The 21,938-nt window shown below is 33.9% G+C and overlaps 2 protein-coding genes across 2 annotated transcripts; one reads left to right on the forward strand and one right to left on the reverse strand.

Moving 5' to 3' along the window:
- Positions 1-1,992: 1,992 nt before the first annotated feature.
- Positions 1,993-5,856, reverse strand: LOC134848481 (C-C chemokine receptor type 1-like). Its single transcript, XM_063865957.1, has 5 exons — positions 5,754-5,856; positions 5,401-5,585; positions 4,625-4,835; positions 3,566-3,861; positions 1,993-2,327 (listed from the first exon to the last, which is right to left on the reverse strand). The coding sequence occupies exons 2-5, from the start codon at positions 5,570-5,572 to the stop codon at positions 2,071-2,073; spliced, it is 936 nt and encodes a 311-aa protein (XP_063722027.1). The 5' UTR covers positions 5,573-5,585; positions 5,754-5,856; the 3' UTR covers positions 1,993-2,070.
- A 10,026-nt stretch (positions 5,857-15,882) lies between these two features.
- Positions 15,883-18,625, forward strand: LOC134847769 (protein mab-21-like 2). The gene is made up of 3 exons (XM_063864985.1): positions 15,883-16,909; positions 17,235-17,344; positions 18,321-18,625. The coding sequence occupies exons 1-3, from the start codon at positions 16,080-16,082 to the stop codon at positions 18,494-18,496; spliced, it is 1,116 nt and encodes a 371-aa protein (XP_063721055.1). The 5' UTR covers positions 15,883-16,079; the 3' UTR covers positions 18,497-18,625.
- The last annotated feature ends 3,313 nt before the right edge of the window (positions 18,626-21,938 follow it).

Consider the following 21,938-nt stretch of genomic DNA (forward strand, 5'->3'; position numbering starts at 1 on the left):
ACGACTTTTGAAAAAACAGCATTTAAGTAACGCTCTTTTTGTGAAAAATGGTCGACAGTATTTTTGTTTTTTTTTGAAGGAAAAAATTGAAGATTTAAATAGCGTTTTCTTGGCAGCCAGAAAAGTTTTAAATAATTAAGAAATCATTCTTCTAAAATCATAGAAAAAGTTAAGAAAATTTTTTCTTCAAAAATTTTTTTCTCTTCGTTTTTTGATTTTTCACTTATGTCGAATTCACTGTTTTTGCGTTTGTATAATGTTTCATCGCATACAAAAAAACAAATAACATAAATTATAAAAAAGTTTTGTTGTAGTTTTTTAAATGTTTCCTGAGAAAGCTGATCAATGTTTTTTAAGTTTAGTCCATTTTTTGAACTATTGTTTTTGCTGTTTATTGCTTGTTTATTGTTAACCTTTAAGATTTTTTGAAGTTAAGTAATGTTTACTTTTTTATCAAGTGTTTAAACATGCACAAAAATTGACAAAATCGGCAAAAATTGGAAAAGTGTGAAGTTATACGATAGAAGGAAAATGTTTGTTTCAAAAATGTTTTAAGTAACAAAATAGTTTTTAATTTTTTACGAAGATCAACCTCAAGTATACTATGAAGAGAAATGTACATACACCTCAGAAATAGAACCCATATCGAGAAAATTTTTTATTTCTGACTTGAAATACTTTGTATCTAATCTAATATCTGGTCAGAAATTCTTTTTGAAATGTTTAAATAGAGGCAGGGATTTTTTTAAATTCTTTATTTCTCATCCTAATTCTGATCCGAAATTAGCTAAATTTAGGTTATTTCTAGCTAGAAAAAGTCTACTGGTGGTGCGCGAACCCCTGACCTTCTCATTTCTAGACGTTTGCTCCATCCACGGGGCTACAGGCCTTGATGAAGGTTCCTTGTTTTAGCAAAAAAAAAATTGTTATAACAAGTGTAAGTTTGCATTGTATTGCTACTGTTATTGTGCATACTCGAAGCATGTTTATCTCGTTTCGGTTGAGCAATGAACTGATTTCTGGTTATTTCTTTCCAGAAACTGTTTACTTCTAAACTATAAAAGAAATAGATCACTTCTGCACTGAAATAACGAGAAAACTAGGATGGATAAGCAACATAAAATTTATATATAGAAAAACAGCCTCCGTTGGGTACCGGAAGGGTTTCTAAAAGCCATTGACTTCTTTAATGATTTTCATTTTTATTGTGGGCACTCTATTCAAAAAGCAAAAACGTTTCGCACAAAGAGACGCCACTTGACAAGCTGATTACACTTTGGTAACTAGCGAGGCCTATCTGTGATTGATGAAAACACTTTTTTAAACAATGAAAGCAGGGGCGGCTTTAGTGGAGACGGGGGGGGGGGGCGCCCCCTTTCAGGGATTCGACCCCCTGCTGACCCGAAGGGTCCCCTTTTGTACTACTTTGGGATATCCGTTTTTGGCTGACGGACCCTAAAATTTTTCAAAGGCGTTTTCGACGCCAAGAAATATTAACTTTGAGGGGAGAGCGCGCGTCTTTTTAGTGCATTGGGAGAGCTCGGAAAATCAATATGGATGACAAAAAGAGGTCGAAAAATTTTTGATACTTTTTGAAAATCCGCCCCCCCCCCCTCGAATAAATCTAGATCCGCCTCTGAATGAAAGTTAACTGAAGTATGGCTTGAAAGTGATTCATTCGTAAACTTCAAAACAGCAGTTTTACTCGTCAGTCAACTGTTTTTTTTTGATGTTTATGATTTACAACATTAAGAATTAAAATTAAGGGTATACGCTTCCAAATCATATCAAAACTATAACTAGCACCGATACATTTTTCGAAAATTGCTTTTAGCAACAAACCCAATAAATAAATTTTGATACATTTTACGCAATCTATAGTTTCAATACTGCCAACCGCAAATAAAAAGTTATAACGAATAATCGAGGACAAATATCATCTCTACTTAATCATTACAGTTTTCATAAGACAATTATCATTTTTTTCCATTTTTCAAACCTTCTGAATGATGCGTTTTTTTCAAAAACCACTTGCATTTAATTTAGCTCCCATGCATGAACTTCCATAATTTATTTGCAAATAATTGCGCGCCAAAGGGCATTTCTGAACACAGGTCCAGAAAACATGTAGAACACAAGATTCAGAGAACTCTGGGTGACCAAGAGTCCGTCGCCCAGATTGTATGCCCATATATGGCCTTGAGATAGACCAACATATATGGCCACAGAAGCAGCTGACGCTATGAATATGTAGGATATGATGAGTGCGATGATCATACGACGATAAGCCAACTCAGTTCGGATTCTTTCGGCGGACAGTTTTCTCCCTAAAAACAAAGACATACTACTTCATAGATTTTTTGCAACTTTAACCAAACTCTGCTTAAAAATTTTTTAAGTTTGCTACTTTGAACAAATTTGTACCACTGTTACAAAAATAAGGAATCAGTTAGGCTCCTGCGACATAAAATTGACATCGATGAAAATTATTTTTATTAAAAGTTTTAAAATCAATGTAAACAGACTTAGTTGAAATATCTATTCGTCAGATTTTTAACGCATGATTAAAAAATTATGCAAAAATGTGTTTTTTTTTCAACTTTATGAGCAAGCTCTATTTCCTGCAGCAATTCTAGGACGCAAATTTTTTCATTACTTTTTAGATTGCTTGCAAAGCATTTTATATTGTTATTTCTTTTTTTTTCGTATCGTGACTTTTTAATTTAGGAAAAAACTTATTCGAAAAATGGCAGTCTTGAATGATGGTGGGTTGTTAAGCATGGTTGAAATTAAAACAAAACGATTTGTTTCAATAATGATGAAATAAAACGGACTTTTTTTTCAAACCACATTCAATTATCAATTATAATGACAATTAGAAGCAATTTCACGGTCCGAACAGGAGCGATATAGTAATAAAGACTCTGTCATAACTGGAAATCCTCCCTTGGAATCTGAAGTTTCAAATGGACTTCTGACTAGCATTTTTCGTTTTTGCAAAGAGTACTTGGGTTTGACTGTACAGCCAAATAGTCTTAAAGCATCCCACATACTTCCGCGCAAAACGTTTCGTGGAATAAAAAAGTCTAGTTCTTTGAAGTCTGCTTACTTTCATTTGAAGAGTGAAATTTACGCAAAAAAAAACAGTTACGAAATCACAAAAACATATCGAACAAAAAAAATTATCTGAGGGAGAGGAGAGGCTACCACCTACGGACGCAGAAAACAAAGGCTATGTGACATCAACTCAAAACTGCATTTTTTCGGTTATATGAAAAGGAATGGGAGAAACAAATTACATGAGCACAGATGGGGTATTTTTGTGAGACGTTACAGATATAGACCATTTCGAAACAAAAACTTTAAATAAATTATCGGTGGAATCACTCGAGCCAGATGGACAAAATATAGGAAAATTTTTGTTAGCCAATCAGAATACAAAAAATAAAAACTAGGAAAAACTGAGCGCTACAATCAGTCAGTAATATACCGCTTAAATCATGTTGATTGGTTAAAAACGTTAGGGTTTTTGGTCCTTCGTATATCTGAGACCACATTTTCATACCTTCTGTTGGTCGTTTTTTGGTTTGCTTGTAGATGAAAGCCACCGACATGGACACAATCAGAATTCCGGGCACAGCAAAAAACATCACATATGCCTGGAACTTGATGAAATATCTCAGCACGAAGGCCGGGAAAAATCCAGGGTCAAGATCGCAGGTGTTGTTCACTTTGCGAAAGAAGTAAAGAAAGGGTAGTTGGGAGATCCAAGTTAGCACCACGGAACATACACTCAGGATCCAAATGTGTCTCCGCTTCCATTGACCATAGTAGAACATTGGCTTTGCCACAGACAAATACCTGTAAATTTAAATATGAGATCCCAGAAATTATGTGCATTTATACAAAAAAAACATGATAAATTCATGTCATAGCCTAATTGCTATTATTTGACCACCTCAACCAATTAAAAAAATATGTCCATTAAGTAATTGGGGGAAATGAAATGCCAAAAAAATGAACGTCAATAATATTTTTGGAATCTTACTGGCTAAGCTACAAGTTGATGGTTGAAAAGAACTGGACGGGAATGTATTCAGATATAAAAGTTCAGAATGGTTGATTTTCCCCTGTCATGAATAACTTCCAACTCATCCAATTTTCAACAGATGCTTACTGGTTCAATTTATTTCAAAATACTTGATCGTAAGATTAACTGGTGACCTTGACCTTCCTAATAAGTTGAAAAAGCAGTACTTATAAGATCAGGGGCCGATTCAGGGAAGCGGGATGCGGGAATTTCTCTCTCACCTCTCGGGAATTCGACCCGTTTACCAAGCAAAGGGTAATTTCTGACCCCCTTTCTTTTTTTATGATATCCATTTTGGGTCGACCAATCCTAAAATTTTTCTAAAGGGGCCTTAGGCACCGCGACAATTTATACTAATTTTAAGGGGATCGGGCGCCAAGAAACCGCAATTTTGGTCTGTTTTTTATCAAAAACTGCCATTGCTATTTGGTCAAAAGAGAGTCTTCAATTTATAGTGATTTACGAGAGCTCGGAAAATCATTTTGTTCGGCCTAAAAAAGATCGGAACATTTCGAAAAGGCAGATATGCAATACCTGTCTAGACAGAGGATGACGACGTGCCAGTTGGCCGAATGATTTCCAAGCCAATCAAAACTTCTGAGAACTTTGCACAGAACACCGAATTGATCCAGGACAAAAATGTCGAAATTGAGAATTGATTTGAATGTCATCTCGAATATGGCATCTCCTATGATTGCAATGGAGTCCCAGAATGCGAGGAGTTGAATGGCGAGGCATGAAGGACCTTAAATCAATCAGCTCTAGGACCCATATTAAATATATTTCTGCTGAGTATTTTTGGAAAAGTTATTAATTTTATATTTTGAGTGTATTTCTCAATCAAAATTAATTTATGAAGTAGATAAAAACAGAAGTCGAATTAACAGGAGATGCCCCTCCTCGCTCAGGTAGACCCCCTGGTCACCCCCACATAACAAAATGGTCAAGATGTTCCAAAACAAAGGTCAACATGGCATTTTTGACCATTTTACTTTAAAAAAAATCATCTGGGGCGTTAAATTCAGGCACACAAAGGTGTGTATAGTGTTTTGTGATAGCTCGCAAAATCAATGCAGTCGACATACTTGCTGTGGTTTTCAGTTGTTTTCCTTCAGAAAATCCGAGATCGACATCTACTCAGCCAAAAAATGATGAGAATTCTAGTCTGAATTTTATTATCATTGAACCAAAAATGACCGAAAAAGAAAGTTTTGGAGATTTGTTAGATATCAACATGTGGGATATTAGCTTAAAGGTTGTAAAATTTTCTCCTTTGTTTGGACCTCTAAAAGATGAAGTGATAGCCGAACCTTTGTTCATTTCCAACTTTGACACTGTGATGACAATTAGCAAATTGAAAATGATTCCAACAATTCCAATTGGTCCAAAGACTTGCCGAGTCCAATCAAGAGTGTATGTCTGACCTCCAGTTGGATGATTTTCGTATTCGGCTGTCGCATTTTGTATCAGTTCGATGGCCATTTTTGGTTTTTATCTGAAAAGATAAGAATTTCTCCTTCTGCGATCTAAATTCAGTGACGAGATATTAACTTTAGAAGAGAAATAGTGATGTACAAAGATTAAAATTTAGTGAGTTTGAGATAAATTCAACTAAGCGAGTGCAGTTTTATTTTGCGTCCTTTCGGGAGCTAACTTCACGCACCTCGGCTAGTTCGCTTACTGTCGTTAATTTTAAATTGAAAAGACGGGAGTCTTTAAATTTTAATAAACTCGAAGGAGGTCCCAATTTGCTTAAACAGCCTCCAAAGCACTCAAAATGAAGCATTTGACTGATGACTTAAATCCTCAGTTGTTAATTTAAATTTGAGTGCTCAGGGGATTTCTCAAACCAAAACACGGATATTAAAAACTCCTTCAAATTAACATATTTTAGCCCTTCGTCCAATTAATTTTAATGAATTCTTCATCAATAGCCAATGACGTCAAAAGAACAAACTGATTAACTGATTCTTGGAATCCGAAGTTTTTCCGATTATTTTTTGAATTATTATTCCAAAAAATTAAGATTATAGACAAACATGCAGTTAAAGGAAAATTTCATTTAATTGAACTTACTTGTAAGATTGCAATCTGAACCCGGACGACCTCCAGGTTTTTTCAATGTTTTTGTTTTTAATTAAGAGGTTCAGAATTTACGTTCAGAATTGGCAAATGAAACACATCATGGAGTAAAAAGAAACCTACCGCGCCAAAAAACGGAGACCAGAAAAAATGATCATTTATTATAACAATAGATTTCCCCCACTAATTCGGGTAACTCTACTTAGGGTAGTATAATAGGTGAACTTAACTATCTGCATCACCACAAATCCAAATATATTCCATTATGCCCCTCGTAGTTCCGGGAGATTACAATGCAACTGTCACAATACAAAAAATTTAAAATAGTCTCTCTTACATTACAGGATAATATAAAAAGAGTAGCAAAATTAATGCAACTCTTTCTTTTAAATTATTTAATTAGTTGTTCAGACCGCTTCAACTTCACAAAATGGGATTAAACTATGTGCTAAGCCCGGGCGGATTTAGGGAGGTGGAGGGCGGGCGCCCTGCCCCCTCTTCTCAGGGATTGGACCCCTACTATTTCATAACATCCATTCTCGACCGACTTACCCTAAAAATGTTCTAAAAACACCTTTGCAGCCAATATATACTAAATTTGAGGAGGGAGCGCGCGCTGAAAAACGCAATTTTTTGATCAAATTTTTTCAAAAATTGCCTAAGAACGCCTTTTTGGCCTGCATTTTCCCAACATTTTGCCTGCAGAAATAGGGTTTTTATAGTGATTTGGAGCAGCACGCAAAATCTATTTCGTCGGCCAAAAAATAGGTCATCAGTTATTTTGATTTTTATCTTAATTCGAAGAAAAAACCTGATCCCCCTCGAGAAAATGCCAGATTCGCCCTGGTTCTAAAAATAGTTTTTAAAATTGTTTTTGACTACCCCGGCTCTTATTCCTTTTCCACTGAATGCAAAACTGAGTAAATTTTTAGTTTTGCATGTTAAAACAATTCCAAATAAAAAATTCCAAAATTTGCATCAGTTTCAAAAAAAAAATGGTTATAGTTTTTTGGTTTTTAACTAAATGTTTAGAGTAAATTTACATTGAATTAGACTAAATGACAGGATATTTTGTAGTGACACGATGAGATTGAAATCCTAATTTAAAAATTCTACGCATTGTATCTTGATTAGCCAATTTTGAGAGTCCCAAAAAGAAAGTGACAATATATCATGACCCAGAAAAGATATGAGTCACTCAATTTTGTTTGTGTTTTCTAAAAAAAAAAGATTCTTGATTCAATCAAAAAAATTTTGTCAAAAAAAACTCATTTTCTTATAAAAAAGGATTTTGAAAAGGTAAGACGTTGTGATTTACTGCTCCAAAAATGCTCAATTTTCGGATTTAGAAAAACAAACTCGATATTTAGGGGCTGACTGAAAACTGATACCATAATGTAAAATTTTACTTTCTTTTGGGATCAGAATTACATCCTACATTGCTATTATTTTACATCTTCGATTTCCCCGAAACTTCCAGAACACTAAAAAGTGTTCATTTTGCAGAAAATGTGAATACATATGGAGAAAATTCTGAAAACAGTAATGACCAGGATAAGAAATTACAAAAACATGGTTTACAGGAACAAATTTACAGCAAATCAAAAACATTAAAACAGGCGTAATTAGCTGTAGGAAAAGAATACTTGGCGCTAGGTATTAAAAAAAAGCTTAAAAACCATTTTGTTTCAATATTTTCACTTCTTTGAATCAATTTTAGTCTCGATTGGACATGTTAAAAATTTTTAAAAAGTTTTATTTTATGTTGTATTTAACTAGATATGATTCCGCTGAATATTCAATAATTCAAAAATCAAAAACATTTTTAAAAAAATACTTCAAATCAATGACTGAACCTCAAAATCCAAACTAGGCAGCCACAAAAAAAAATTTAAAAAAAATCGAAAATTATGAACAACGATTCGATTTTTTTTGAGTTTGTTTAGTTTACTAACAGCATATTTGCATATATACGATTTTCATTACATCAAAAGGAATACGTATAAAACTACCAGAAAATTTGCGAACCATAACATGAGACCCAAGATCTGTAAGGGGTGAAATTAGGCAAAATAAAACAATATAGATCATACAATATTGGGCTCGAATTAAGATAACCTTCAGAGATTTAAACCAGGATGATAGTGTTATCTACGCAAAACTTCCTTGGTGAAAATTTTTTGATTGTTTGTTGTGAATTCCAGAAATAATTTTCTGGTCTAAGGTTCATTTTTGTTCGAATTAAATTTTCCACGACAACAAAAAACAATTTTCAGCTAATTTCAACATTTAATTGACTATAAAAATATATAACATACATTTTTTTCATCAAAATTTGCTCGCAAACGGTACCTGAAGAAAGAATTCTAGCCTTGCAGTGCTAAAAGAACTAAGCGTTTCACAAATAACACAATTATTGTAAATTAATTTTGTAATATATTTGTGATAGCTTGTTCGTCCGTTTGAAAAATGTGCAGGACCTTTGTATTCGAGTATGTTTTTTTTGTTTTTTTTTACCACGCACCACGCAACAACAGATGCCACAAATATTCATCGGATGGGTCGAGTTACATGTCTTAATAATGCCTTTTTACTCGCAAATCGATCGACATTTAAAAATTTCGAAAATTTTCCTCTAGTTTGAATTTTTTAAATTTTGGCCTTTTTTCGAGCTAATAAGGTCAGCGGGCATGGCTTGCAATAGCTTCTTTAAGCCATGAAAAACAGGTTTTACTCGAGCAAATTTAGTTTTTAGGCCCTATTTTGGGAATCAAATTTTTCAAAAAAAAATTCCAAAAAAAAAACATGCATAAGAAAAAAAATAAACACTGTGAAATTTTTAAAATTTTTCTAACTTTTTTTTGTTTTTAATGGATTAAAAAAATTGTATTTCTTAATACTATGGTTGGAACATTCTGTGCTATTTGCAGTAACCGTCTATCCTTGTTCTTAGTGGAGATGCCTCTAGAATATTCAACGATGAAGTCTGAATGACTGAACCCGTTAAAATCCATCTGGTAACTAACGTTCTCGTTTTTATTTTCAAAAAGACAATTGTCTTACAAGTTCAAAATTGTCAGAGGAAAGAGTAGTCCAAGAAAAAGTATCTTAGATCAATACTTTGCGCAATCTATCTTTGCTTTTTTGACTACCGTTGTCGTTGTTTTTTCTCGAGAGGACAATTATCTCACAAGTTAAAGATCGGTTGAGGAAACAGTAGTTAACTGGAATTTCATTTAACTAGAGTTTCTGGAATTGAACTGGAATTTCATTTTCGTTGAGCCTTTCATCTACACGCTGGTACTTGTTGTTTTCCAATCTGATGGAAGGTCGTATGATGCATATAGCTCGTCGGAATATCGGATATGCGTATCGGAGATTTTCATAAAAACTTGGGCTCATATTTGATGTTCGAGTCCTTAGGAGTTTGTTGAACTGTAGTGACAGTTGAAACAATGACTGCTCGTAGCATACCTTGTAGATTTTCTACTGGCGAGCTTTTCTTGGTTAATTCAACAATTTTGACTGTAAGCCGAGGGCTTGATTTGAGACTGTGCTTTTTTACAGCCATCAAGAGCTCTTCATAGCAGAACTGAGGCGACCGTATTTGATATGCAATTTTCACAAGCTATTTTTTTCTCAAAATCTTGAGGCCAAGTTTTTTTGTTGGTCATGTTTTTAGAAATGCGCATTTTTCCCTAAAAGCCCTTTTGCAAGCAATGATAAAAATTTGTTTTTGGCAGCTTAATAATAATAACTGTGCTTTCTGCGATTCAAAGAGGATCTATGAAATTCTATCCAGCCTGTCTAAGCACAGTCCAATTTTCTGATTTCCACAATTTCCAGCCTGAGTTATTTTGTTGAGCGAAGCCCTTTTTTGCGACTCCAGGCCGTTTTTTTAAGTAAAAAAGTATTCACATGGTAACACTATTGCAGCCGTAATCGGCCAAGTTGTGGTAAACCTGAAGCTTTATCGAGTCGTTTCAGCTCAGTGATTCCAGTGTCTCTCTTTTTTTGGCTTTCTCCAGCTGCTTTCTCCAGACTCATGAGTTATGAAGAAACTGTTAAAAAGCTTACACCATCGCATATTTAAATGCTTAAGTAATTAAGGTTTCTTCCTTTTTCATAGGATCGTTTTCTATTGATGAAAAGTATTTCACTTTAAAGTTTTGCTAATCAGTGTTGGTTCTTGTGCTTCGACCGATCAGCGTTGGTTCTTGTGATTTTGTAAGACTTGTGCTTCGACCGAACTCAGTAGAACACACGGATTTTGTTCGACCCAAAATCCGTGGTCAAAACAACCCTTTTGGTCCAACGCAATTTCGAAACGTAATTGAAAAAATGGTCGAAAACTAGTCGAACACAAAGTATAGTCGAAACACAGTCAAACACAAATTCAGACACAGTATATTCAAGAAAAAACCATATTCAACATACTTTTCTAGTTGGTGTTGAAAAACATCAGAGCTGCTCTTTTTTATTTTCTAAGAATTACAGAGAATCCGAAAAAATTGGTCAAAACAAAGCCAGTTTGGTTCGACCGGGATGAATAAAGCAAAAGAGTTGATTTGTAGATCAAATTTTTTGAGAAACTATCTCGCATTTCGGAACTACCGTTGCCATTGGTTTTTCCGAAAACTCTTGTCTTGAATGGCCACAATCAGTAAAAAAACGGTAGTGAGAGAAGGAGTACCGTAGATCATGATTTTGCGCAATCAATCGTTTCATGATAATCATTAATGTTATTTTTATCAACTTGATATTTCTCTTGCAAATCCAGAATCAATAGAGGAAACATTGATCGGAAGAGGAAAATTAGTGTAGATCAAATTTTGCGCAATCTATGTTAGCCTTTTGTAACTACCCTTTTTGTTGTATTTTCCCGTAATTACAATTTTTTGACATGTCCAGAATCAATAGTGAAAATGGCAATCAGAGGAGGAGTTTTGCAGATCATAATTTTGCGCAATCTATCTTGGTGGTTTGAGAAACCGCTGCCGCTGTTTTTCCCCGAGGACGATTGTCTTAGAAGTTCAGAGACAATAGAGGAAACGATGGTCGGGGGAGGAGTTTCGTAGATCATAACTTAGCGCAATCTGTCCTGAGCATAATTCGAGTCAAGTTAAAGGGCTGTCAGATTTTTAAAATTTTGCTCTATTATGAGCAGTTTTTTCTACTTTTGCAAAAACACAATCAGTTGGTTTTTATTTTCTTTTTAACGGGCTTTGAGACACTAACAAGAATTTTTTGAAACTAGTGTTTCATAAAATATACATCAAAATTTTATCAGAGAACACTAGTTCGAAAAAAAAATCTTTTAAATCTGACTTTACAAAAAATCCAAATTTGGTTGCGTTGTGCCAAATTTAGACAGTTTCAGAAACAAAGTTTTTTGACACTAATATTTTCATTACTGAATTAAACTTTAAAAACTCGTAGTAACCTGAAGAAAAACAAGAGCGCTCGAGTTAGGTTAAAACTTGAAAATTCTCAGAACCCTTCGATGTCTTTTTTAAATCAATTCTGACAAATAAAACCTGAAAACATGATAGCTAGAGAAAAACTTGGATTTGGTTCAGAATTTTAGGCAGCAAACACGCTATTTAAAGTACAAAATGATGTATTGTGCGTCACTCAACTTTACAAGCATTAATTAACAAGCATTGGTTTTCATTCATGGTCTCAAAAATTGTAGCAATAAAACGGTTACCTGATAATTTGGTAATTTGCGCCTACCAATGTTAGAACGAACTGAAAATAACTCAAAAAAGCGAAAGTCATAGACAGTCCTTCTGATACTGAGAAAATCTTTATAAAAAACTCATTATATAGTAAAATAGATACTCGAGTATTGAGTTCCTTAAAAACTCGGCAAAAATGAATTTCAGACCATTTACGACTCTAGATTTTTCCAGTTTTGCAGTACGGAAAAAAAAGTTCTTTGAAAATTAATTTTAAATGCCACGAAAACAACTTGATTTCTGTGATTAATTTGAAGCACATTAGGACCAGAAAATAGAAACAAACAAAATCATAAATGAAAAAAAAAATAGTTTCATTTCTTTCAAAAAAAAACTTTACGTGCCGTGTTCACTTAATTTAATTTCGCAATTTTGTAATGTAGCTATTTTTGATTTTCTGGCAATGACAAAACGGCAATTCAGCTAAAAGATTTAAGAAAAAGGTAACAAAAAATGTCAAATTAAATTGGATTTTCTGTGACATCCACGTCTATACTTGTAGATTTCCTACCCATTGATCAACCTGGAGATTGATTTTTGAAAATTTTTTTCTTTTTCTGGGATATGAAATGCCATCCGGAAAAGTTTCACTGTATCAGTTTGATTCCAAGCTCAGTCCTCTTCAAATCTCAAGTTAGGATGTGAATGCATCGCCCTTATTGCGAGTGTTTGGAGCAAAAAACGAGCCCTGACGCTGTCATCCGGTTGAGGAAGCTTTTCTGGATTTAGGCAACAATCGCTTGCTCCAAAAAAAGTTTAACAATTCTACACCCCTCCCCACCCACCCCTAAATTCACCTCTGCTCAGATCTCTTTCAATTGTAATTTGAATTTCAAAAAAATTTATAAGCTATATTGTCATAAAATAAACTGGGCTGAATATTTTCGTTTTCCAGACTGAGTGGTGATTTTCCAGGGGAAGTGTATGTATTAAATCACTCATATCCGATGGGTTTTTAAGCTCTTGCCTTATTTATTATCATTATGAAAGTTACTTTATGTTGAATCTCGCGACTTCTCATCACGCATAAAAAAAACTGAAAAATAAAGTTTGAAACCTTAATAATTAGAAAAATTAATTTTCTTAAATATTTTCATTTTTTTCAGGATATTTCGTTTTGAAATATTATGTGATATTTGCACCGCACTTGGGTCGGGTAACTTTGCCTTTTATTAGCTATAATTTTTTCCTGACTTTTTATGTTTGTTGGCTCAATTCTATTATTTCAGTTTTCACAAAACAATTGTAGTCGACCCAGTTTGGGTGTTGATTTTTTATGTGTTGATTGATGTAATTGAATCTTGCTCACTCGCGGCTGTGGGAAAAGGTAATTAAAATCTCCCCCAAGTAGTTGACATTTAGCAGGGAGACATTATTTCACAGGTCAAATAAATCAATTGTCAAGGGAGTCTAAAAAGCAACCTTATACCTGCAGAAAAAAAAAGAGAAAATTAGGGATAAGTTGATAAATGTTAGTAAATATAAACCGGACTGGGAAATATTTGAATGAATTTCAGGTACTTTTTTGGTTCTTTATAGTTTGTATGTCGATGCGTGTATGATGAACCTGTTTTCAAGCACTCAATTAGTATTTCTTCGAAAGGATTTGAAAACTCTTGATGGAAATGCAAAAAATGAAACTGGAAAAAAGAACGAATGATTACTAAAAAAATTTAATTCTACCCTGGAAAATAAAAGCTTGTGAATAGATTCGAAGACTAGCTCCAAAGAGGCTTAGAAAAGGCCTGCACTGAACAAAACACTTAATTGCTCAAGGAATTTTAAAAATTCCAATCCATTTAAACAACCTTCCTCATCAAAAAACCAATTTTTTAAATCAAAATGATATTAGCGCGCTGTTAAGCAAAGTAAACAACGGGCCTATTCATGAACTTAATGTGTAAAATTTTATAACTTAGAATCAAATAAGAAACATGTTTACAGTTAAGGTTATTTAGTTATGTCACCTATTCTTGAGAGTTAAGTTAAAACTATTTTATATTATCTTGTCTAGATTTAAACTCTTAACATTTAAGTTGCGCCGCTGGGTTGATTTTGTTAACAAGGAAAAATGTCAATTTTGTGGAAGTAAGGCGAGGGTTAATTAGCCACAGCCGATCAATTTACCCAAAATTCACGACAACTCAATTAAAATAACACGGAATCAAATTTAACATGAATTCAAATGTTAAGTAAATCCACTTTATCCACTTTCTAATTTAAAATATCAGACCATTTGAAGTTTCTCAATGATACTATTTTCCAAATTTAAACTGCAGACCCAGCAATGTGAAACAAAAAGACGTTGAAAAATGACGTCGTTCTGAACGTTTATAGTAATTTTGTAATTTTCATTCTTATATGCGCGGTTAACAACCCGCATTAAGCTTTTTAAGAATCTACTCATTGCATGTTTTTCCAAAAATATAGGAAAATTTGACTTAAACCAAAATAAGGGCCAAAAATTGGGAAAATGAGCTTCTTTTTGTTTTTAGAGAGAATCTGTCTCCGTCATTGCTGGGGATGTTCGCAAACAGGTCTGCCAAATTGAATTTCGAAGAAACAAGAAAGTGTCACAAGATTATCAGAAAACTAGATAATGGTCCAACTTTACTCCTGTATTGGTCCTGTCAATTTACTAAAGTTGACCTTAAAATAATTATAAAAACCTGCGTTTTTTTCTAACCGATTTTGACAAAAGAAAAAAATCCGTGGAAAGAAAAGTGATATATCGCATGTTAAAGCCGTTTCAGCCATGAATCGATTTCAAAAGAGTTATCTGTTTCGAGAAAGAAGTAGGGGAGTTTTTCAGGCTATATGACAAAAAATTTACAAATTCCACTGAACTCTCAACTTAATTATAATGGAATTTTTGATTAAGTTGGCTGCTATTACCTCTAAACTTTGTAGCTTTTGACCTATTAAATCGCCCCTCACAAAAAAAAAAAAAAAAAAAAACTTGCAACATTTTAACAATCAAAAAATTTTAATACATTTTTTGATGTTTTAAACTTTTTTCTTGTTGAGATAAAAATCTCTCTATTGGATGTTGCTTGCTAACTACATGGCAACATGGGCTCATGATAGAGGTGGATATTTGTTGCTGGGTACAATGGGGGAAAGGGGTAAGTTTAGTTGGTAGCAAGATCCAACTGCTTTTATTTTAAAGAAATCAGGCGCTAGATGTGAAAAACTAAATAGTGCTCAACGGGAATGCATAACTCGATTGTTGTCGCTAATGCATTCTATAAAACAGTCCATTATAAATTTCTTTTTTAAGCGAGCGTTAAGAAAAACTGGAACCCGGGCAGATGTAATTCAATAATAAGAAGAATGTTTTTGGACATAAGTCAACAGGTTGCGTTATTTCTATTAAATAAGTCCTAGCCTGTATTTTTTATTTTAAAAATGTTCAACAAATTGCGAATTCTCATGTAGAAGAAATTATGGACCAAAAGTTAATGTCAACCCCCTTAACTGATTTGAGGGGAAGTTTTCAACTTGGTCCCAATATTTTTTATAGGTTTTAAACTTTCGCAGCAAAAAGATTTTTGACCAGAAAAAAAAGAGCCTAATTAGTGCATTAGTGCCTTAAAAAGAGCCTACGTCTACTTTTATTATCTTTTAAAGAAAACGAACTGGATATGGTTAATTTCCACAAGTTAATGAAACCCTTTTCCAATTACTTTTTCATAAGAGAAGCCTAATTAGTGGCAAAGATGCTTTCAATTAAGTAGTAACCGAATGTGATAAAGGGTGCGGGCTATTTGATATGGGAGATCCGCAATCCATTTCCCATTATTTACATTTTCCTCCCATCGAGTTGTCACCAGTGAAAGAGCCCAGCTTGTAAATTAACCCTTTGTACCCGGTCGGGAAGTTACACACTAAAAGGAACTACATTTCCTCACAATCTGCAACGTGATTGGTCGAATGATTGAGCCAATCAGTGGGGCTTGTTCTTCATGCTATGAAATTACAATCAAGGTCTGGTTTCCAAATAAGTTTATTTCAAAAAATCTAATCGTAGGTAGTGATAGCCTGAGATAACAAAAAGTTGAAAAAAAAAATAATTGAAAATTTAAAACTGAATTTCAAAACAGAAACTTAACACAAGTTTTCTCATTTTTTAATTGAGTAGTTAGTATTTTTTCCGAAACATTGAAATGTCAATTGATCATCAAACTAGATTACTTTACCCGTTGAATCAATTTTACCAGGAGAAAGTTATGACCAGAAACGCCAAAATCCGGAAAGCGATTTCAGATGTTATGAAAACTGTAACATCCATATTGAAAGAAGTCGAAATCCAAGAGCCTCGCTATATTTCTTCTCTGGTTCAAAACGAAAACGGAATTTACGAAGGTCTTCGTGTTGTTTCATCAACTGAATTTGAAATTACTTTATTTCTTAACCAAATGGGAGTTTTCAATTTTGTCGACGACGGTTCGATTCCCGGCTGCGCCGTTCTCAAGTTGAGTGACGGTCGGAAAAGGTCAATGTCTCTTTGGGTCGAATTTATAACCGCTTCTGGTTATCTTTCATCCAGAAAAATGAGGTCAAAGTTCCAAACTTTACTTCTACGAGCTGTTGAGAAAAATCAGCAACAACATCAACAACAAAAAACAACAGTAGTTAAAGCTCTTCAAGACTCGAACAGCGGCGAAGTTAAATTGCAAGTTTTTGATAAATTTAGTGTAATTTTAATTCCAGCTTTCAAGTGTTCAGGAATTTGGCCGCGGAGCGCGGCTCAATGGCCGTTGCCGCAAATTCACTGGCCTCATTCCGAAGTAGTCGCCGCTGTGAAAAATGAAGGTTTCTCAATGTTGTCACGCGAAAATCCTCATTTTGTGCTGGGGAAACAGTCGCCGACTTCAGAAAACGACGCTTGGCTGCTTTGTTTCAATGACGCTGAGAATATTTTACTTTCTGGAGGCTGTAGGAAAACCTGCTTGAGTATTCTGAAGACTCTACGGGATCGAAATTTGGATCTAAGGTAAATGTTCGAATTGCGATGACTTTTGCATTAAATTGAAACCTTGGCTCCATCGTTTCATTCTCTCTTAACCTGTTTACTCAAATTAAACACAATTGTCTATTGTAGATATTAGAAATCAAATCATTTCCCGAAAATTTCAAAATTAAGAAGAAATTTTTTTTTCATTTTTTACTACAACAATTGAAATAAAGTTGTATTATTTGAATAGCAGCGGAATAACTTTTTTCTTGCTTCAGAAAACTTTGCTACTGCTGATTAGAAAGTAATTATTTTTTGTCAAATCAAAGAAAACTCATTTAAAGATATTAAGATATAATTTTAGAGATGAGCCTATCAAGAACTACCACCTGAAGACGCTGGTGATGTTCGAGTGTGAGAAACACCCGCGGGAGATGGACTGGGACATCGCCTGTCTCGGAGACAGAATCATAGGTGGGTTACCTGAGCAGTTTTCAACAAGTTATGACAGAGTCAAAAATTGTTGTCAGAAGTCTAGTGACTTACAGCAGTGATTAAATCACTAAGTCTCCACCTCTCAGTCGAAAGATCGAGAACAACCACTGTTAAGACGATTAGTCTACAAGAGAAAGGACCAACATACGAGCTGTTCAGCTGTTCTCAGAGAACCACTGTTAAGCCCCAGCTTAGGAATCACATGCAAATTTTTTGGCTGTTTTTCTGGGCTGTGTAAAATTGCCCTAGCCTCTAGCAACGAGCTCGGATCATGGTCGGACTGGAACATCCGACCTTTCATTTGAAAAGCGGCGACAAAACCACTTCAACCACCGCTCCCCAGGATCGGTGCTCGTTGCTTGAACTTTAGCCTGCGAAAACTACCAAAAAATTGCTGGTAATTCTTAACCAGGGTTGCAACAGAGTTCTCTTCTTTAATCGTCCGCAGGCTTAAGACCACTCAATCGAAACGTTCATAAAGGTCTTTATAAAAGGTACCTTCCATAAACAAAAGCCATACAAGCTCGAGTGATACTGAATCCTTTTCAGTCGTGATTCCACATTCTATGTTAAAAAAATACAGAAAAAGGCTGAAACCAACGAGTAAAAATTTCAAACCAGATCACTTGTGTCAAATTGAAAAAAAATCCAAGTTCAATATTTGCAATTTGGTACGTTGTGCAAATTCTCATTGAAGAAGTCGCGGGTTGAGTCATATTCTATGCTGAATCATTGAAAAAACCATAGTTAGAAATTTTTTTAGAGTTTCAATGTTTTTTAAATTTACAACCTATTCTTTTTGTTCCTTTTTCTTTCTTTTTTCCTTTTTCTTTTCATTCATCTAGGTTTAATGTTTTTCCATATTTTCATGCACTCAAATTTACCACTGATTCTTTCTTGTTCTTCTTTTTTTCTTTTTGTTTTGTTTTCCTGTTTTATTTTTCCTTCCTTTTAGGCGTGCTGTTGCAACTGCTGTCATGTCTGCAATGCAGGAAATGTCCCCACTTCTTCCTCCCCTCTGTGGACCTGTTCGCCCCCCACTCCCCCCTCACCCTGGACTCAGCAGCCAAAGCAGTCTGGGCACTCACCCGCCAGATCATCACCAATCCAAACTCACTGGCCGAGTTGTGATTGCTCCAGATATATATAATGCGATACAAACTTGTTGCAACCAATTTAGTTCAAAAAGTATACAAAATATATGTTATTTTTGGTATCATTATTTGATGTAAACTCATTATAAGATAGTTGTTTCTTACATCCGATAGCTCATTATTTAAAAAGAGAAAAGTCATAGTTGAGTTAAGAACTTTTTCTCTCTCATGTCTGTCCGTTGTTTTTTGGCCGAGTACGTTCCTAACGGTGTCTTTTGAAAAAAAATAGTTTGAAAATTAAAACTAAGACACTTAAGGCATAACTCTAATAATTCAAACAGCACTACGCTTTTTGATCGGTTGTTTTTATGGAAAATTTTGGTTTTCTGATCTGAAAATTACAAACATACTTCGGCAAAATTTAGTGACCTTACTAAACCCTTTTCACAAAATTTACAATGAAACTTCATATAGACGTCTTGAAGTAAAAAAGTTTATTTTGTTGGCTTTCAATTAGTCCGAGTTTTGCGTAAATTCATTACAAAGTATCGAAGTAATAGTTTTTGGCAATTAAATTTTAATGTTAATTTTTTATCCCTAATGGCATAATTCCAAAATGTCATAAAATTGAAGTTTTTTTCCAAATGGCATAAATTTTAATTTTTTACTGAAACTCTAAGGCTTTCTATCAACTAATATTTTTCTATGTTATCAGGAACAATAATATGTGAAAAAAAAATTGGAAATAATAGCTTCCAAACAGTTGTTGAGTGAAATTTTAGCTGGAAAAATTGATCACAACTAACTAATTAGTAAAACAAGCTCGGGTTTTTGAGAAGAACTGTTAATTTTATAAGGAAAAATTTCAATCAGTAATTGTATTGGCTTCTTTACTACTTTAGACACATTGTTCACAAACAAACTTACCTCGAAAAAAATCAATGCAAATGTTGAATGGAGTTTATGCCATTTGCGAAGATTTTTTTCGTTTTATGCCGTTTGGGAATTATGCCATTTGAGACGTTATCTTTTTTTACCTCCTCACTTTCCACCATATTGTGGAAATCGTAACTTTAAAAAATTTCAGGGGTTTAAAATTTTAGCCAACTTGCTGATTAAAACTAAGTGCTTTTTGCTGATTAAAACTTGCTGATTAAAACCAAATAACTTTTCCACCAAAATTATTTGATTCGTTTTTGCAGATGTACTCTGTGCCGTCATGCATACAACGGCAAGGAGCGCTCTCGATCTTTTTTTACCCCCTCACTTTCCACCATATTGTGGAAATCGTAACTTTAAAAAATTTCAGGGGTTTAAAATTTTAGCCAACTTGCTGATTAAAACTAAGTGCTTTTTTCCCGTTATCTAACGTTAAAATGCAAATGCGACTCATGTGAACACAGACTCTCAGTACGAAAGAAATATAATTAAGCAAGTAATTTGGCATCATCAAATTCGTAATACAGGTAAAATAAATTACAAACTACTTGATACTGATTTTGTGAATGAGAAAAACTTTTGGTAAACAGAAAAAACAAAAGTTTCTTCAAATTTGTAATCAAGTCACAGGGAATTTGGAGCTCTGCAAAGGTAATTTTGCATCCACTTTTAGAGCCGGTTTTCACTAATGATCTTGATGAGAAGGAAACCATTATAACATCAATTTTGTTGGAGAAATCAAGACTAGTTTCACCAGAAGAAAAATTTAGTTACCTACAGGACATTCGGATGAAAATTCTGAAGTTACTGTTTAATACACGCAATTTTGCAATGATAACCCTTTAACTTTTTCTTCATAAGCAGAAGGCATAGCAAGTATTTTAAATAAAAATATTAGTTGCGAAGATCTTTTATGAAAAATATGAAGCCAAATCAAACAAAAAAATCTGATCAATTGAAAATATGCCAGAGACCCGTCTTCTTTATTTGTTACGCTAATAATTCAAGCAAAAAAAAGCATAGCTGCCTTTTTAAGCATAAAAACAACAAACTCGAAAGTAGCAATGGCAAAAAAAAACTGTTTCTAAAATTCATATTCTGAATACTATGCAAAACGTAGTTGAATTAATTGCTATTAACTCATTACGAAGCCAAACTGCGCATTTTGTGGATTGTAAGCGAAACTCGCAGCAAGAGCACTCTCTTCGTTCGTTTTTTGCCTTTTGTTCCGGCAAAACTTTTAACAAGTTTAAAGACTTACATATACACAAACCTACAATCCAGAAATTTTTAATTTGACATATTTAATTGTGTGCCTAGGCAGTGCCAACTTTGGCTTCGTAATGCTGATCATCCATTACAAATACCTAGATTCAGCCTGGATTAAAAGATTATAAAAAATTATGTATGAAAAAAATAACAAAACAATAAAAAAAGGGCTGAATCTATTTATTTTCCGAAAAATTCAACTCCAAATTTCCTAACAAATTTCCAAGTTTCCCAGCTAATTCAACTCCAAGTTTCCCAGCTAATTCAACTCCAAGTTTCCCAGCTAATTCAACTCCAAGTTTCCCAGCTAATTTAAGTGTTCCAGTAATAAGTCCCGGGTCAAGATGATTGGTTTAAAATTCAATTTAATTGAAAAAAAATTGGTGTTTTATGACCGCCGCGACCAATTTTTCGGATGTTTCGACGTTTTTAACGAAGTTTTGGTAAGTTTGAACTTTCCTGGCACCAAATAATATTATAGAAAAATCATAATAGTATAAAGTATGTTTTTCAGCTGAATTTTTTGTGATGATGCTTAAATTGAAAAAAAAAAAATGACTGTAAAATGGAAACTTCCTGCATCGCGAATTAACTTTACAAAGTGAATCATCTTTCTTTAACAAATCTGGTCTAAATCTGTTGATCTTTAAAACAAAATTTGAAAAAAAAAATGGCAGAAATTACATTTTTTGTCAAAGGAACCCTTAGATTTTGAAAATTTTGAAGATCTATTTTTTGACTTTCTCGACCAAAATCAGGTATCTTTCAACAGTGCTCGACTTATCTTTCTACTTTCTTGATCAAAACTGGGTTTGTTTCGACTGCGCTTGACCTATGGCTTGACTCTTTCGGCCAAAATTTGGTATATTTCGACATTTTGCTTGACTTAAATTGCGCAGAATTTCAGTCGAAAACCTGCACTTACCCGAACTTCAAAGTCGAAAAATAAGTCGAGCACCTCGACCTGGTCCCTTGTTTAAAGGCCTCCTGTTGGAACAACCTAACAGGTACCTCAGACCTCAGTTGTAATTTGTAGAATGGTCTATGATTCACAATTTGTGATTCCAATTCTATCAAATAAATGAAATAATTGTGACAGTATTGATAAAGCTCGTCTGAGAAATTTCGCTATTTAGACTAAGTCTACTGCTACTGTTAGGTTGATGATTGAAGTTATGATTAGAGAAAGTGTGCTTGATTTTTCTCATAATTTGAACTGTTTTAAGCCAATCAACACATTTTATAAAATTGGATACCATAGATATGACGCT

This window comes from Symsagittifera roscoffensis, chromosome 6 (genome assembly GCF_963678635.1).
Source record: "Symsagittifera roscoffensis chromosome 6, txSymRosc1.1, whole genome shotgun sequence".
NCBI classification, from domain to species: domain Eukaryota; kingdom Metazoa; phylum Xenacoelomorpha; order Acoela; family Convolutidae; genus Symsagittifera; species Symsagittifera roscoffensis.

Bases quoted from the DNA above. Each gene is read 5' to 3' on its own strand.
- LOC134848481 (XM_063865957.1), bottom strand. From the start codon at position 5,572: ATGGCCATCGAACTGATACAAAATGCGACAGCCGAATACGAAAATCAT. The intron at 3,862-4,624 runs GTATTGCATATC...TTAAATTTACAG, and splicing joins GTCATCCTCTGTCTAGACAG to GTATTTGTCTGTGGCAAAGC. The intron at 2,328-3,565 runs GTATGAAAATGT...CTTTGTTTTTAG, and splicing joins CAAAAAACGACCAACAGAAG to GGAGAAAACTGTCCGCCGAA.
- LOC134847769 (XM_063864985.1), top strand. From the start codon at position 16,080: ATGTCAATTGATCATCAAACTAGATTACTTTACCCGTTGAATCAATTT. The intron at 16,910-17,234 runs GTAAATGTTCGA...ATATAATTTTAG, and splicing joins GATCGAAATTTGGATCTAAG to AGATGAGCCTATCAAGAACT. The intron at 17,345-18,320 runs GTGGGTTACCTG...CCTTCCTTTTAG, and splicing joins TCTCGGAGACAGAATCATAG to GCGTGCTGTTGCAACTGCTG.